We start from the raw sequence: 12,177 nt of genomic DNA on the forward strand, positions 1-12,177 counted from the left end.
TATAGTTGACACACAATGTTACATTAGTTTCAGGTGTACGACTTAGTGATTTGACAAGTTTATGCATTATGCTATGCTCACCGCAAGTGTAGCTACCATCTGGCCCATTGCATTGCTATTACAATATCATTGACTGTTTTTCTTACGTTGTGCCTTTCATTCCCTTGACTTACTCATTCCATAACCGGAAGTCTGTATCTCCCTCTCCCCTTCACTCATTTTGTCCAATTCCCCCGCTCTCCCCCTTTCCCTCCCCTCGGGCAACCATCAGTTTGTTCTCTACATTTATACTTCTGATTCTGCTTTTTTTGGTTATTCATTTGTTTTATTTTTTTTTTCCAACAAATTTTTGGGTGCCCACTGGATGCCTGGTAATGTTTTTCATGCTGCATCTACATCGGTGCATAAAACGCACCCCAGACCCTGGTGGTGAATACGTTCCAGTGGTCATGAATATTAATACCAACTACTTAGTCCATGGTTCCGTTTTGTGTATTTTCATATATTTGTAGATTACGTTTGGCCCGCCATCAGTACTATGCCTATAGAATAGAAATATTTGAAAAGTTGTTCAGGTAAACAAAGAGTGATGTACCTCTGAAATTGTATTCTCAGAGCAAATGTAATTTATTTTGAAAGCATTTTGCCTGTTGTAAAGCTATGTAAGGGTAAAGTAGCATCATCATTGGCATTGATTGTTTTGAGTTCTTTCTGCTATACCCAATTTTTATAAGACAATTGAACATTAATTATGAAAGGGAAAAAAATAACATCCTCACTTGCTAATTTGCTAAGAATTGTGTTTAAGGTGAGCTTTGCAGGTACGCCAATAATCAATAAATCTCAGTCAGTGTCTCTCTCTCGCTTTCTTCACTCTCATCCTTAGAAGTGGAATGTTAGTCAGACCAAGATTCGCATCATCTCAACGATCATATTTATACTGTTTGGCTGCGTACTCTTTGTTGCCCTGCCCGCGATCATATTCAAGCACATAGAAGGCTGGAGTGCCCTGGACGCCATTTATTTTGTGGTCATCACTTTAACAACCATTGGATTTGGCGACTACGTTGCAGGTAAGTTTTTCCTGGCACCGACCCTACTTGCCTGGCCCGTGTCCTTTAGTTAGACTTTTCATTTGGGTTTGCAGCACAAATGTCTGTCGTAGTTTCCCAGGCCTGCTGTCATGAGCGATGTGCCCCCAAACTGGGTGGCTTTAAACAAGAGAAATCTATTGCCTCACAGAATTTCAAAATCAAGGGGACAGGAGGAACATGGTCCCTCTGAGACTCTAAGTGGCATCCCTCCTTGCCAATTCCAGCTTGTGGAGGAGGCCATCCATCCTTGCCCGTCCTGCTCCATTACTCCAATCCCTGCTTACAACATCACATGGCGTTCCTTATCTCTGTGTCTCTGTTGCTGTGTCCACATTTCCCTTTTCTTATAAGGACACCAGTCATACTGGACGAAAAGCCCCCACTCCACTCCAGTATGAGTTCAGATGAACTAATTTCATCTTCAGATGTTCTGAGGTACTGGGAATTAGGACTTGAGCATACCATTTTGGAAGACCATTTAATCTGTAACAGGGACAGAGAGACAAAAGAAAAGTCATTCTGGGACAGTGGAGGTAGGCAGAAGGGTGCAGTTGAACATTTATTTTCATTCTAGGAAAGAAATTTAAGTTGCTGTTTGTTCAGAATCTTATATTCCCATGCTAATTTCAGAAACCAGACAATCTGCCTCTCATTTTTATTTTTTATGTATTTATTTTTCTTTTACTGTTAGACAAATTTGAGTGTATCTTTGCTCTTTTTACTTAGGCTTTTTCATGTCTCAGTTTTAAAAACACCCGCAAACTTCAGAAGATGTTCTAAGCTACTTAAGACCTTCTTTTTTCTAAGATATTTACCTTATTTAATTTTCAGTTCTCAGGACAGTATTTTTTTACGTTAACCAGTGTCCACTTTTTATTCATGTTTTTTGATATTTCCTTTTCTACATGTTATTACAATTGCAGTTTGCTTTATTGTTGTATCTCTTAGGTCTTAACTTCCTGTTATTTTAACTCTCTCTTTACCGTTTATATTATCCAAATCATCACTATTGTTCTAATTCCAATTTTAAATAAATTATAATAATGGTGGTAAAAGTAAGCACAATGGCATTCTATCGTGGATCATTTGACTAGCTCCTGAAAATCTAAACCATTCTTTTTTAGAAAATCCAATTTCAAGTATTAGAAGAACATGCTAAACACTAGAGTAGGAATGTGCCCTTAAACTTTGCAGGATAAACTCACCAGCCTAATTTAGCTTTAGGAGAGTTTTATACTTTCTGACCGTTCACTCTTCTTTCTTGTCCCAAAGTTCTTAAATGTTTTCAGAGAAAAAATATTTTGTGCAGTTTTATAAAATCTCAGAGAAGGCTGATAGTTCTTCTGTTTCCATTTATTTGTTAATTATGGTTTAATCTGGCAAAGACCATACTCCCCTTGAAGATGGGGATGTTTTCATGAAGGAAGCCTTGTTTTTGGTCAAAAATCCTGTGCACACATCTCTGTATGGGATGGAGGCCCCAGAAGGGGAGGGGGCATCCCTCTGCTAGAGAGCCTTTTGTTTTCTAATTAGCAAAATGTAGAGAAGAATCTCAGATATTTGTAGCTCCTTATAGGAGGAACAACTTCTGCTCTAAAATGCCCATTTTTCTACCTCTGAAGGTATATGGTTGGCTTAAGTAGAAGTGGAAAGTGCATTAATGTAGGAGAAAGTAAGACACAGGGGCGCCTGGGTGGCTCAGTCGTTAAGCGTCTGCCTTCGGCTCAGGTCATGATCCCGGGGTCCTGGATCGAGCCCCGCATCGGGCTCCCTGCTCCGCGGGAAGCCTGCTTCTCCCTCTCCCACTCCCCCTGCTTGTGTTCCCTCTCTCGCTGTGTGTCTCTATGCCAAATAAATAAAATCTTAAAAAAAAAAAAAAAGAAAGTAAGACACAGTGAGATGATAAGATTTAGATTGGTGATATGTTAACCTTGGCCTCTTGCACCCCTTTATAAATATCATTAACAAGGTCTTATAGCAGCTATGGAATATATAGGTATTTGGTGAGGAGCTTAAGGCCAACAGCTTTGCACTGCATATGCTATTTTAAATTTTAATTTATAATTTTTTATAGTAATACAACATTTATTTATTTTCCAGCTTTGTTGAGATATAATTAAAAATAAAATTATAAGATATTAAAAGTGTACACTATGGTGATTTAAGTATACATTATAAAAGGATTCCCACCGTCTAGTTAATTAATACATTAACATATCCATCCCCTCACATATTTATCTTTTGAGGGAGTGGGGAGTGGTAAGAACATTTAAGTTCTACTCCTAACAGATTTCAGTAATACAATACAGTGCACATGTTATTTTAAGAAATTGACAGACTCTGTCAGTCCAGTATGAGTCCTGGTCTGGTAAAAAAAAAGATTATGAATAAAAAAAAAAGTGGGTGAAATCCTAAAATAATGTTGTATTTGTGACCACAGTATAAAATGGCTTAGAAAAAAAGAACAAATATTTTTACTTTATGGTTTTGTAGAAGGTAAAAAAAAAAAAAAATACCTTTTTTTAAAAGATTTTATTTATTTAGAGAGAGAGGGAGAGACTGAGCATGTGCCCAAGCGGGGGCAGGGGCAGAGGGAGAGGGAGAGAGAGAATCTCAGGCAGACTCCCCGCTGAGCAGGAGTCCAGGGAGGGGCTCCATCTCACAAGCCCTCATGACCTTCAGATCGTGACCTGAGCCAAAAATCAAGGGTTGGAGGCTCAATCAACTGAGCCACCCAGGCGCCCCACCTATTTTTTTAAACTAACCTTAAGAGATCAACACTTTGAAACTGGCTAGATCACGTGGATCTCTTCATAGCCACTCTCTATTAGAAGAGCAGTTCAACGAGAACATCTTGTATATATGAGTAGGGACCCCGAATTCAGAGTCGTGGCAGAGCACTCTAGGGAAACATGGTCACAAAATGATATTTGTGTGACATTGTCATCTAATAAGCATCTTTATCATTACTAGGATTTTATTCTGTTGCCCCCCCTTGCTAAATCCATTACTATGATTTTATTTTTATTTTGCAGAGGAAGTAATAAAAAGCACTAGAAATAATGCCTTGCTAAAAATTAGTAAAGGAATGTGATGGGTTTAAAGTGACAAATGCTGAGAAAGATAAATTGAAGGAGAGTCCTTACATACCAGGCAGGTCCTTGTGCCCAGGGAGCAGTTTTGGAAGGAGCATGCGGATGAGACAGATGTGGCAAAGGCTGGTAGGAAATGTGTAATTTTTGCAAGATTCTTTGGAAAAACAAAAATCTTGAGTTCTTTTTTTTAAGGACCTGGGAAAAGAATTGCCTCACTTAATTCAATAGGGTACACACAGTTTTTGCTTCTGGGTACCTTGTGGCTATGAAGCAAAAGTCAGCCTTTGAGCAAAGGCAAGTATCCCATCTGGGAAATATCAGTTGTTTACTTTATAGAACCTTCCCCTTTGAAGTTCCATGTCACTATAAGATAGTATTCTCACTTAATTTTGGTAATTTTGCCAAGGAAAAGCAGGAGGCATTGCTCCAACTTGAATCTTCTCGCCTTTCTATTGGGCTCTAAATCTCACAAGAACACAAAGAGACACCTCCTTCAATGCACACTCACCATCTGATGCCCTTTTCATACCTGCCAACCCTGCTCTGAATGGGATGAAAGTTCAATCACATTGTTGTTTTGAACTCCTCTGAAGATCAATTAAAGAACATACTCTTCAAACTGATGTTATTAAAGGAAAATAAGTAAATTTTGGAAAGTGATGTCTAAATCTTTAGGATACAAGTTGTCATCTTGGTGTGATTATTAGAAGCATCTCAAGAGCAACAAGTAAAGATACGTGGTGTTTTAGACCAGAACTCTGAAACAGAGAGCTCATCTCTAGGGCATAAGCAAGAAAGTCCATGCCAGGTATATTTTCTGCCATGGGAGGCAAACAGGACAGCTCCTGTTTCTATGTATTTTTAAGCTTCATTCCTTACTTTCTCTTATTTGTACATCATAGTGTTCATGATATAATATATAAGAGCATAGTAGATTTTTTTTTACTGAGAGAGAGAGAGCACAAGCGGGGAGGGACAGAGGGAGATGGAGAGAGAGAATCTTAAGCAGGTTCCAAGCTCGGCAAAGAGCCTAATGTGGGGCTCGATCTCATGACCCTGAGATTGTGACAGCTGCAATCAAGAGCTGGACACTTAAGTGTTGAGCCACCCACGTGCCCCAAGCATAATAGATTTCTAATTCATAAATAAACATGCATTTAAATTTGTGTGTGCTTTTCACTGTTGGTAATATTGATTCAAAAGCATTTACACATCACTAGTAAAGACAGTATTCAAGTCTCATTGTGTATGTGACTGAAAATAGGAATTCAGCATTTAGTAATTTTTCTGCAAGAAGAGACCTGGAAAATTTTAATTTTATATTTATATTTATGCAAGGAAGGTGTTTTAGTTAAATGGTTGATTACCTTAGTGGTTGGTGTGTGCTCCTTTCTAATGGGCTTTTTTGTTCTTTCATTAGCTCTCAATGTTCTAGAACTAAAAAGAACCCAGGAGGCCACAGGGTACTCCCACACTTACTTTACACATGAATAAACAGACCCCACTACTAAGACTGGTGCTTGCACACAGTAACCGTTCCTAAGAGGTGAGAAGAGACAAAGTCAATTATTTAGCAGAGTGTCATTTACTTGATTTTAGCAGTGCCTGTAATTTATACTCACATTATACAGGTAAGTTAAAGTTAATGGCAAAAATTATGTTTGAGAATTAACTGTTAATTTCCTGCGTTCTGTTTCTTAACTTTTGCCATTTTATTTTTCATTTGATGAAAAGTCTGGTGATAAGTTGTTAAATCATGCTTACTTTATAGACTGAGAGCTAAATCAGCTCTTCATTAAAACCTAAGCAATAATATTAATTATGTGGAAATGTGTGACAGATTGAATTCTGTTTATTCAGGCTTACCTCTATGACTGGTCTTCCAGGTCCATTTTTAAAAAAAAAAATGGTTATTCTTCAAATTTAGGGAGAAGTCAAATAATTACCAAATATAATGCAATTTAAAATTCTTTTCCAAAGCTAGTATCTCCTATATATATGCTCTTGGGGTAAGAGTGGGTCATGCAAGCCATGAAAAACATTGCCACATATTGTTGAGAAGCTGCCTAAAGAAGTCCTCAAAAAACACCCCTTTTCATAAGCCAGGTTTGTTCATAAGACATAATTTGAATGAGTGAAAGCCAGATGAAAATTTATAGTTTCACAAAGCAGTGTCCTCACATTATCTATTCTTCTAATAAAAACCAAAAATTTTAGCCAAAAATTTAAATGTTCTAAGAAATCCTCACGGTTGATCTTATGAAACAGATTTTTCCATCAGAGCATAAATTTATTTAGCCATCCAAATATATCTTCGTGGAATTTGGATCACTGAAATTTAGTATATTTAGTTGAATAATGAAATTTTCCATATCTGACAGGTAGTTATTGAAGGTGTAGGGACCAAGGGCACACTGCCCCCAAGATGGGCCACTTTGGCACAAAGATTATTTTGAGTTAAAAGTAATCAAAACCTGAGGCATCTGGGTGGCTCAGTCATTAAGCGTCTGCCTTCAGACAGGTCATGATCCCAGGATCCTGGGATTGTGCTCCACAGGAGGCCTGCTTCTTCTCTCCCACTCTCCCTGCTTGTGTTCCCTCTCTCTCTGTCAAATAAATAAATAAAATATTTTAAAAAAAGAAAGTAATCAAAACCTAACAGATGCAGGAAAACCTCTCTGCCTCCCCCACAGCTGCCTAAATATATTGGAAAGGAGAGTCTACACCAGGAAGAGAGCTATTAACAGAGACTCCCCTTTACCTAAGAAACTTACTTGCATACTAGCGCAACCTTTGTTTTTCCAAATATCTCCTCTCACCCTCCTGGAAATGGCCTTCCTCCCCTTTGTGTCCTCACACACCTACCCCTCTCCTTGCTCATAAAAGCTTCATGTTGCTTCATTGTCTTTGGAATTTCATATTTGTATGGATTCCCTGCCTGCACACCTATTAAATTTTATTTCCCCCATTGAATCTGTTTTGTGTCAATTTGATTCTAAGTCCAGCTAGAAGGACCATAGGGTAGGGGAAGGTCTTCCTCCCCGATCAGAAAAGCCGGCGTTGGTGGTATAGTGATGAGCATAGCTGCCTTCCTCCCCGATCAAAGCTTACTGAGTTAATCAAGCTTTATGCTTAGTGCCTTATGCTTCTCTATACAGAAAATATAATTTAGGATTTTCCAAGGTAAAATTCTTCTGGTACTTTTACCTTTACTAAATTTTCAAATTTTCACAGTTGTATAATACTTTGTCATCACATTTTTTAACTTGGGAAGAACATATTTGTATATCTCATATTAAGAATTAAGTTTTCTTAGAATTATGTTTTCAAAGTCATTATCAGAAATGAAGTTTTTAGTAACCAGACTATTGCTTTTCCTTATAATTGAAAACATGACTCATTCGGTGGAGTGCTTAGAGCTTGCTTAATAGAGGGGAATTTTATCATGAACACATATAAATCTCTGTTGGAAAATCATGGCAGGTTTTTGGTTCAAAACAGTTCTAGCAGAGACCCTCCAGAAAACAGTTCCTGAGGTTTTGCAACTATGTCAGTGGCCAGTTCTTAAACTTGCTGTTATTGAACTGATCAATAACAGTAAAAATTTCCCAGGAATTTAACAGATAAGAAGGAAAGCAGCTGATGAGGAGTGAGGTCTACTGAAGAACATTCACCACCACCACCCAATGTCTCAGAAAAAAAAAATCGCTTTTATCAGAAAGGGAGGGTTTATGTGACTCCCAGGGAGATGTATTAATATTCATCATTCTTCTGTTTATTCAGGTATTTAGCGAGCCCATATTGCATATTAGATACTGTGCTTAGCACTTAGTGATGACTGCTCTTTTTCCTTTTCCTTTGGGACAGAATGTTTGAAATCCGGGAGCAAAAATTAAATTCAATAGGGAACTTTTCTTCTCTTCCTGGTAGTGAATGACTGTTTTTTGTTTTGTTTTGTTTTGTTTTTAAAGATTTTATTTATTTATTTGACAGAGAGAGACACAGCAAGAGAGGGAACACAAGCAGGTGGAGGGGGAGAGGGAGAAGCAGGCTTCCCGCTGAGCAGGGAGCCCGATGCGGGGCTCGATCCCAGGACCCCGGGATCATGACCTGAGCCGAAGGCAGACGCATAACGACTGAGCCACCCAGGCGCCCCTAACTGTTTTATAATACAGGAAAATACTGCAGAGTCTGGCCACCCCCTGATTCAGCCAGTGACTCTCAGAGAACTCACAAGAGAACAGATAGTGTCTGCATGATTAATTAAATGGGATTTGATCCAAATGGTCCAGAAGTCCGAGGATCTGAGGACAAACCGAGAAGTTATTTAACTTTTCAGATTCAGAATGGATATATAGAAGCATTGTGGAAACATGTGCAGAAAAAAATGAGAAGGAAAACATTCAGGGATTGATAGTTATGGCTTAGTGAGACAGGCAGTAAATTGTACTAAGTGTAATGAAAAAGGCTCCAAATTGCTCTATATTGAGCCTTTTAATGATTATTTCTAGGTATAACAATTATGCACATCTTAAATACTATAGGTTTCCATCCTTGTAAAGGATGAGTGAGTGACAATGTGTTGATCTTTCTTTGTGATCATGAAACTCCTGCTCTTCTAATGGCTCTTTTCCTAAATTTAGACCAAGTACCTAGCAGGAAATGGACAATATCTTGAATGCTGAAATTAAAAATCCCAAAAATATAGGTTCAAATGCTAGAGATGTTTAGTTACCATTTTTTTGCCTTTTGTTTTTCTGACTTAATAGCATATGAGAAGTTTGGTTTAGTAGGTGAGCTATGGTTTAATACTGAAGTCATACCTTCCGTTTGTAAAAAAAAAAAAAAAAAAAAAAAACAATTTACGACATTATTGAAAGAGCCTCTTAGGTCTTGAAGCCCTGAGAAAACTCTTCATTCAGTTAAATTGCTTTACTGTAACGAAGAAAAGCATGCTAAAGCAGAAAATAAGGTCCCCCCTTTACATTAAGGCAGGATAGTTTTATTTAATAAAAGTAAAGCTAAACAAAAAAATTAAAATCAATATTTGATACCTAAACTAAAATACTTAAAGACCAGTATAAAGAAATGATGCCCATTTTCTTTAGAACAAAGTTCTATGTCTGTATCTATATTCTATAATACAAATATCATTTTAAACCAGAGGAGGGGGGCATGGCGTTGATGATTTTAGTTCCGGATAGCTAGATGATTCTTTAAATCCAGAATATATCTTCTTTTTTTTTTTCTTTACAAATATTCTGTGGTTCAGAAGCATTTCAGGGAAAGAAAATTAAAAGTAGGAGAGGGCATCGCATTCTCAAGTTCCTTGGAGCAGAATAGGGCCAACCACTAGAAACTGTTGGAATGAGGACAGAAGCAAAGTAGGGAGGCGCCTGATAAAATAGTGATGCGGGAGAGCTAGGTTCTTGTCTCATGCAGTCGAAGAATGAATCTTGAGGACAATGGAGAGTGAGTAAAGCGCTATAAGTTTATTAAGCAAGGATACAGAGAAAAAAAGCTCTCAGGAGTGAGAGGGATCCCAACAGGGTTGCCACTGAGGGCTTTTAGGGATGGTCTTTTAAAGAAAGCTAGCCAGGGAACTTAAATCTATCAAACATCTCTATTGATAGCACCACTGAGTAAGGACTAGTGATACACCTTCAATGGCTTACTTCCTTTTTAGGGTCTGGTAATTCTAGGTTGGTCACAGTAGCTGTTAGAACAAGACCTCCCCTCTGACACCCTAGGACAGGATAGTCTGGTTTGTTCCCTTTTCTCTGCTTTCTTTTCATCTCCCACATTTTGAATTTTGTGAGCCTGATCCCATGGCCCCCTACCTATCTCTCCCTACCCAGCCCCACCTGTCCCTTATTCCTCCCCCTGGAATAGTAACCCTAACTGCCCTTAGGGAATGGGAGAATGGGATGACGACCACTCTAGCTGCTTCCTGCTGAAATGGGGCGGCAGGCTGCGCAGCAGTTAGAATCTATCCAGGGGTTGGTTCAGGGGTCCACGATATGGCTCCAGGGGGTCATGATGGACAACAAATGGTATGTGCATCAGCACATGCAAAAGGATAAATATAAAACAAGCATTAGGTCCCAAATTATGAATACAACCCTTAGATAAGATCCCCAATTACTAATTTTGTCAAATAGATCAGTGGATATTTTGATTTTATTTAATTGATCCCAAATGTCCCCTGTTGATTGGGACACCTTGTGGAAGTTATCTGTAATGTTAAAACCACATGTGAGGAACTTCCTCACACCCCAAATGGTGTAGCAAGAGAATACAGTCAATAGTGGCACGGTTCTCGAGGAGTCGCTCTCTGACTTAAGTTTTGGCCGAGTGCATCTAGTGCCTGGAAAGGATCATTTAGAGTCCGGCTGAGCAAGCAGACTGTTTTGCTTATTTTATATTGCAGCCCTATCATAAGTCCTGGAAGCCCATAGGGAGCTTTGAGGCTTTTTTCTTTTTCTTTTTTTCTTTTTTTTTTTTGAATTGAGACTCTTTTTACCAGGAAGGCTGTTGTATGCTTGGCTAAAGTCTTTGTTTGTAATTGTACCTCAGTAGAGGTGGCTTCTAGGATAAATAGGACTAAGGAATAAAACAGTCAAGAAGTTCTCTTTGTCTGAGGTCTAGCTTGAGCAGTATTGTAATTACAATGAATCACTGGCAAGTGGGAGAAGACTTGTCTCAGGAGATAAGGGCATCCCCAAGTACATTATCCAGTCGAATCATAAAGAAATTGGGGTCATCATTTCCATAATAAGTCCATAATTAACCCCATGCAGTGGGGTACGCTCTGGCTTTAAAGGACCAATTTCGTTATCCCAGCCACACAAAATTGGTGAAAGTGCTAGCTGCATTACATAAACGCTGGGGAATAATCCCATTTTTTTAGTTCAAATAATCATATGATCATGGGGTCCTGTTATTATCCCCACAGAATAAAAAGCACGAAGACTGTCTATATGAGCTATTGTGGCAATTTCTCTGAAGTTTACCTCAAGTTGTCTAGCTTAGGTAAACAACATTCAAAGACAATCAGAACTAAAATTTAACATCCGCAAAGGTATGTTGTTGAAACATAATTTCTCCCTCTATACTAACCTTCATTTTTAACCAGAGGTAGCCAAATCAGGACTAATATATTTGCAAAACAAGTCCAGCTTTAACATACTTGGCCTAATTATTTACATAAGCTCAGCAAGAATAATGAAAGATCATGTAGAGTTGTCTTTTAGAATCTGCTTTGCTGGAACTTTTATAAGGAATCTCTAGATTGAACTTGTAGTAGTCTCTCCAGGCCAGAAGCCACGCCAAGTACTTGCCATCAGACATGCCTGCAATACTTGTAGATTTGGGTGAATTTCTCTTCTCGAGGTCGGTCCCCAGTATATCCTGAGGTTCCTACACCTGCCAGGAAGTGACATTCTTTACTCATCTGGTAAGGCTGCTGGGAACTCTATAAGCAAGGTATCAGGCCAACATTCCCAAGGGGCTTTACTAAAGCCAACTTTAGTTCCTTAAAGCTGTTTGGTCATATCTGAGTCTATGCATGTCTCTCTCAAATACGACATTCCAGTCAAAGCCTTGGTAAAATAACCACTGTTTCAAATGGTGTCCTGTTACAAGGAGAACAGATTCTTATTGAACTTAGGCGAATGATTGTTTACCATGGAAGAAAGCTGATTGAGACCTTTTGAATTTCAGAGGGTTTAGGTAGAGAGAAATGTTGAATGCTTTAATGCTTTTGTTTACACATGCATACTTTATCACACTTTTTTAAGTCATAGATATCTTGAGAGAAAGTTTACTTAATCTGGGAGAATAAACATTAGAGAACCAGCAGTGTTTCAAAAAAGAGTCACAAAACTATAATCAACTTTTAGTTCATTCAGTCACACTTTACTAATTCTTGTTTAGTTTGAATGCAGCCTTAGTTCTAGAAATTCTTACCCATTTCTGTTTTAATCTTA

The 12,177-nt window shown here is 38.3% G+C and overlaps 1 protein-coding gene across 2 annotated transcripts in view; it reads left to right on the forward strand.

Annotated features, from left to right (window-relative positions):
* The window catches only part of KCNK2 (potassium two pore domain channel subfamily K member 2), a 216,144-nt gene that overhangs the window by 146,621 nt on the left and 57,346 nt on the right, over positions 1–12,177 (forward strand). For both annotated transcript variants that reach the window (XM_035010551.1, XM_035010552.1), the window contains exon 5: positions 887–1,073. In XM_035010551.1, coding sequence (XP_034866442.1) covers positions 887–1,073 — 187 coding nt within the window. The remainder of the gene's footprint in view (positions 1–886; positions 1,074–12,177) is intronic.

The sequence above is a fragment of the Mirounga leonina genome, unplaced genomic scaffold (genome assembly GCF_011800145.1).
Source record: "Mirounga leonina isolate KUSES-001 unplaced genomic scaffold, KU_Mleo_1.0 Mir_154, whole genome shotgun sequence".
In the NCBI taxonomy this organism is placed as follows: Eukaryota; Metazoa; Chordata; class Mammalia; order Carnivora; family Phocidae; genus Mirounga; species Mirounga leonina.